At 33.6% G+C, this 6,381-nt stretch overlaps 1 protein-coding gene across 1 annotated transcript; it reads left to right on the top strand.

The window, feature by feature from the left end:
• Positions 1 to 2,145: 2,145 nt before the first annotated feature.
• On the top strand, positions 2,146 to 3,105 carry LOC106974979 (olfactory receptor 2T29-like). Its single transcript, XM_015072266.1, has one exon. The coding sequence runs from the start codon at positions 2,146 to 2,148 to the stop codon at positions 3,103 to 3,105; it is 960 nt and encodes a 319-aa protein (XP_014927752.1).
• Positions 3,106 to 6,381: the final 3,276 nt, after the last annotated feature.

Genomic DNA, 6,381 nt, shown 5'->3' with positions numbered 1-6,381 from the left:
AAGGTTGATTCCATTCTGACTTCCATAACAACAACAACAAAAAAACTTTGGAAATAAGGGGTTTTATTCTTTTTTAAATTATTCTCTTTTTGTTTTTATATAGGGCAGGGGTTATACAGATTTCTATAGTCATTGACAAAACAACACTGTTCAGGAAATCTCAAAAGCTTTAATTGTGGAAATCTTATTATAAGTTACCACTATACTTTAATTTTTTTATTAGGATATACCTGACACATAATGTTTCAATAGTTTCAGGTGTACAACATAGTGATTCAATCAGGATAAAAGTTATGTGATGCTCACAAAATATGTAGCTACCATCTGTCACCAAACAGTATCAGGGTGATAAAGACAGGGAAAAATGAGTGAAGGGGAGATGGAGGTATGGACCACCCAGTGTGGAATGATAAGTCACAGGGATAAAAAGAAGAGCATAAAGAATATGGTAAATGATATTTTAACAGCAATGTAATGGGACAGATGCTAGGTAAAAGTGTGGTGAAGATAGCATAATATATAAACTTTTTAGACTATTAAGTTGTACAATTGTAACTAACGGAACATTGCCAACTATACTCAAATTAAAAAAAAATAAATTAAGTTAAAATGGATGAAGAAAAAAATACAAAAAATAAAAGAAAACATACAATGTCATTGACTATATTCCTTATACTGTGCCATCTTTCTTGTGACTTATTTGTTCCATAATTGGAATTCTTCTTCACCCATTTTGTCATGCTCTATCAATTTCTTCTCTGGCAACCATCATTTATGTCTCTGTATTTATAGGTCTGATTTTGCTTTTTGTTTGTTCATTCATTTGTGTTATTAAATTCCACATATGGGAGTGAAGTCATGTATATGTCTTTCTCAGTCGGACTTACCTCACTTAGCATGATACCATCTATGCACATCCATGTTGTCACAAAGGGCATGATCTTATGGATTCTGTGGCTGGATAATATTTCATTGTGCATACACACACACACACACACACACACACACACACTTACTCAATCTGTATCCATTAATCTTTCAATGGACAATTAAGCTGTTTCCATATCTTGGCTCTTGTAAATAATGCTGTAATAAGCATAGGAGTGGATATAAAAAATATACAACGGAATATTACTCAGCCACAAAAAAGAATGACATCATGCCATTTGAAATGACATGGATGGAAGTCCATGCTAAGCAAAACAAGTCAGTCAGAGAAATAAAAATACAATGTTATTTCAATAATATGTGGAATTTAATAAATAAAACAATTGATAAAAGGGAAAAAAGAGAGAAACCAAGAAACATACTCTTAAATATTGAGAACAAACTTATGGTTACAATAGGTGATGGGGATTAAGGAATACTCTTGATATAATAATCTTCATGTATTTATGTAGGTGGAATCACTACATTTTACACCAAAACTAATATTACAATGTATATTAACTGGACTTTTTGGAATGAGCACTGGGTGCTATATATAAGTGATAAATTACTAAATTCTATTCCTAAAATTATTATTACACTATATGTTAAATAACATGGATTTAAATTTAAAAAAAACTTTAAAAAAGAAATAGAATATTTTAACAGAATGATTACTAATAAAGACATTGACTCAGTAATCAGAACATTCCAATAAAAGTCCAGATCAAAAGGATTTCTTGTTGTACAATTCTGATGAGTACCGGATGGTCTATGAAAGAGTTGAATCAGTATATTGCATATCTAAAACTAATATTACACTGTATGTTAACTAACTGGAATTTAAATTAAAACTTGAAAAAATAAAGTTCATATGGAAATTTGAGAAAAACTAAAATAAACATAGAGATGCATATATCTTTTTGAATTATCATTTTTGTTTTCTTTGGGGAAATGTACACCCAATAGTGGAATTATAAAATACCAATATTTTTGATTTGCAGATCTGAATTCTTAGATATCGGTAAATTTGTTCAATTATAGGTAATTTATAATCCTAAAACTTCCAAGTCCTTGAAACTTCCCCTTATTAGCACACTGGTTTTCCATGTGTAAACACACACACACAAACTTACTGAAACATTTATTTCAGGTAATGATATCACATGAATCATCCATTAACTCCATATTTCTCCTTGGTGATCCAGGTGAAATCCAATGGAAAACACTTGGGTGGCCAACCATACTGTACGATCAGATTTTAACCTAGTGGGACTCTTCAGTCAATCCAAGCACCCAGCTCTGCTTTGTGTGGTCATTTTTGTGGTTTTCCTGATGGCCTTGTCTGGAAACACCATGCTGATCCTTTTGATACACTATGATGTTCACCTTCATAACCCCATGTACTTTTTTATCACTCAGTTGTCTCTCATGGATGTGATGTACATTTCTGTCACTGTGCCCAAGATGCTCATGGGCCAGGTTATGGGTGTGAATAAGATCTCAGCCCCTGAATGTGGGATGCAGATGTTTCTCTATTTGACACTGGTAGGTTCAGAATTTTTCCTTCTAGCTGCCATGGCCTATGACCGCTATGTGGCCATCTGCCATCCACTCCGTTATCCTATCCTCATGAACCATAGGGTATGCCTCATCTTGGTGTCTTCCTGCTGGTTGCTGGGATCTGTGGATGGATTTATGCTCACTCCTGTCACCATGACCTTCCCCTTCTGCAGATCCCGGGTGATCCATCATTTCTTCTGTGAAGTCCCTGCTGTAATGAAGCTTTCCTGCTCAGACACTTCCATCTATGAGACACTTATGTACTTATGTTGCGTTCTCATGCTCCTCATTCCTGTGACAGTCATTTCAAGCTCCTATTCTTTCATCCTCTTCACCATCCACAGGATGAAGTCAGCAGAGGGGCGGAAAAAGGCCTTTGCCACTTGTTCTTCCCACATGACCGTGGTCGTCCTCTTCTATGGGGCTGCTGTCTACACCTACATGCTCCCCAACACCTACCACACCCCTGAGAAGGACATGATTGTATCTGTCTTTTACACCATACTCACTCCTGTTCTAAACCCTTTAATTTATAGTCTTAGAAATAAGGATGTTACAAAGGCACTAAAAAAAATGTTGAATGTGGAATTTGTCTTTCAGGAAACTATAAAGTAGGAAATATTTGTAATAATGTTTTTTCCTGCACTCTACAAATTAAAACTGTAGGATCCTATGCCAATGTTATTCCTCAGATTATTATAGCATGATTTGTTGTCATCTATTTATCCCTTTCACAGGAATTGTTTCCCTGTACCAGAAAGCTCTTCATTTTTACATTTCTGCATTCAAAATATTTGCACAATGGTATTGTATACATGTTATATTTTTCTGAAGTTGATAACTGCACTGTGACTCTGTGGGAAATGCTCATATTCTTATGAAATATATAATAAAATATTTAGAAACAAAGACCATAATATGTAGAACTGGTGAGAAAGAGAGAGATGGAGAGAGAGGTGCTAAACCAAATGGGGTATAATGTTAAGAGAATCTAAGCAAAAGTTATGTTGTTTATTGTACTATTTTTAAAATTCATAATAATTGTACTATTACTATTATTCATATTAATTTTATGTAACTTAAAAATTAATAATAAAACATAAACTATCAGACTTTTGTCTGTTTCAAAAGTTGTCCTTGGTGCATGGTGGCTGTGTAAGTGATAAATCTTGGAAATCATGCTCATGTTATCATGGCTGGTCATTACTGCAACAATCAATTTGTTGGCCTGCATTTAATTAGGGAAGTTTTGTTCTTTAGGTTCCAAATATGAAGACATTTAATGCCTTTTACCTCTCTGAAATCATTAATACATTGGGGTAGAAGGGATTGTGGGAAAAAATTATTAATACCAAGAAGAAGGGCTTAGGGAAGCTCTCCAGCATAAGGTAATATCAGAGCTGACACCTGAAGTATGTAACTTCTTATTCAAACAAGCAGAGAAAGCCCATCAAACATTGAATCCTTCATTTATTAAAAAAACACATCTTATGCTATTTTATAATAAAAAATAACTAGTAGCTAAGTGTATTTCACATATAAATAACAAATATCTGCTGTCCCTAAGGAATTTGATCCATAAGTGCAGTTTGTGTCAATAGTTGTAATAAAAAATAAAAAAATACATATTTTAAAAATATTTTTAAATTTTTATTTATTCTTGAGGGAGAGAGAGCAGAGTGTAAGCAGAGGAGGGTCAGAGAGAGAGGGAGACACAGAATCTGAAGCAGGTGCCAGGCTATGAGCTGTCAGCACAGAGCCCAACATAGGGCTTGAACTCACAAACCGTGAGATCATGACCTGAGCTGAAGTTGGACACTTAACCAACAGAGCCACCCAGGCACCCCAATATAAAATTTTTTGAGGCATATACGGAAAGGGTACAACTCATATGAACACACTACTTCTACCTACGACTTATGAGTTTGGCCAAAGAGGCTTAAAAAGACCCTAGAGCTCAGTGTTGAATGATGACTAGCTATTACCTTCATATGAGTACAGGAGGCTGGAACCACGGGTCTTGCTCAAGGACATGATGTCACAGAAAAGGAACACTATAAGCAAAGTTCAGATGGTTGACCAAGCAGGAGAGAAATGTTCCAATGACACCTCCTTTCTGGGTTCAATTTATAGCCTCAGTTCTTGCCCTTTTGTGACCCAGGTATTCGCAAATTATCAGAAAATGATGAGAGTTGGATTTTTGAAAAGTTAAATCAGAGAATGAATTGGAGAGGAGAAATACAGGAAATATGGAGACCAGGTGTGTGAGGACGATGAGCTTAATAGTGTTGATCTAAGTGGAATGGATGATTCTAAGTGGAATTAGAGGCTTTAGGGGATAAGCAGGGCTTTGTTGAATCTGTTCCTTAAAACCACAAACTTGATTGCTTGCATACCAGTTTCCAATTAGCTGTGACAACTTGTGAATTAGGTGCTTTCAAAAGTGGAGATTTCCTTTTTCTCTTGACACAATCAATACCTTCATGGCTATAAAATAAGGATCTTGCAGTATTTGGGGAAGTAATGTTGGAAAATTAGTTTATACTCTTTTTTTTCAGTCTAATGAAATACATGAAATATGTATACTCTTTACCTTACAAAATAATTGAGTACTGTGTATATCATCCCTCAATTTGTTATATCATAATGACACACACATTTGATGGTTCCAGTTAAAACACTGTGAACATGTGAACCAAGATGGAGCTAAACAAAACAAATGTGTTATAGAACCATATTTTTTCAAAGAATAATTTTTACTTTATCTCAAGTGGAAAAAAAAACAACAGATGCAAATGTTTTAGAATGATGAATTGTTTTTTTAAATAAAGTATTAAAATATAATTTTTTATATCTGATACTAATAAGGATTTATAAGAAGTATGCAGTTTGAAAATCTTAGTCAAATTATACATAGTACTTGATACTCAGAATTACTAGTCATAAAGGAATATTTGCTGCTCCAAATTGTTTTGCATTTAGAGTGTAAACAACAAATAGAAGAGTTTCTTGGCACTCACATGCACTTGCCTACATTGCTACATAAAGCAGCTGTGCACTGAAGTAGTTTAAAATGCACAAACTTCAAAATATGTTCTTGTTTGTTTCTCATGATTCCACCAGCATCTGGTCAAATTATTTTTACTCTAAGTTTTCTGTACCTTCCAAAGGACATGAAGAACTGTGATTGAAATTATTACCAAATTTAGTAGCAAACCAACATGGATTAGGCGGGGAAGCTTGCATTATTCTCTACAAATTTTCTGCTTTTTATTTTTTATGGCATATTTTATTTATTTATTTATTTTACACTATGTGTAAGTCACTGTTCTAATGATATTACATATATAAACTTATTTAAATCTCTTAAACTTATCAAGGAAGATAATATTTTTGTTTTGGTGGAGGTGGTTGTTAAATTTATTTTTTGGAATATAAATTTATTTATTTATTTCATATAGGAACACCTATCATGATATCAACCTATTAACAAACTTTCAAGTGTACATTATATGATTGTTGACTATAAGGCACCTATTTTTATTATGTACTTCTTACAGAGAAGGAAACTAAGGCACCAACAGGTTAAATATTTTGTTTGAGGCCATTAGGTAGTAATATCCAAATTGATATTTGCTAATATGCATGAACTCAGAGTTACTTGAGTGACTGGGCCTTTCTATTGTAAAAAATAGTGATTTTCATTAAAGTTAGTTCTGTCATCTTTACTCTAGACTGAAAACTTGGTGATACCAAGTTCCAGAGAAAACCAATTTACTTATACTCCAATTCACTCATGGATACTGTACATTTTCTAAGAGAAGATAGATGTGACACATTATTTTCAAATGATTTCCCGTGTGAATAATTATACCTTAATTACAGTATAAT

This window comes from Acinonyx jubatus, chromosome A1, assembly GCF_027475565.1.
Source record: "Acinonyx jubatus isolate Ajub_Pintada_27869175 chromosome A1, VMU_Ajub_asm_v1.0, whole genome shotgun sequence".
NCBI classification, from domain to species: domain Eukaryota; kingdom Metazoa; phylum Chordata; class Mammalia; order Carnivora; family Felidae; genus Acinonyx; species Acinonyx jubatus.
Note: the sequence above shows the minus strand (reverse complement) of the source record. Positions and strands in the feature narration are given on the sequence as shown.

Coding starts and splice junctions, on each gene's coding strand:
- LOC106974979 (XM_015072266.1), top strand. CDS start 2,146: ATGGAAAACACTTGGGTGGCCAACCATACTGTACGATCAGATTTTAAC.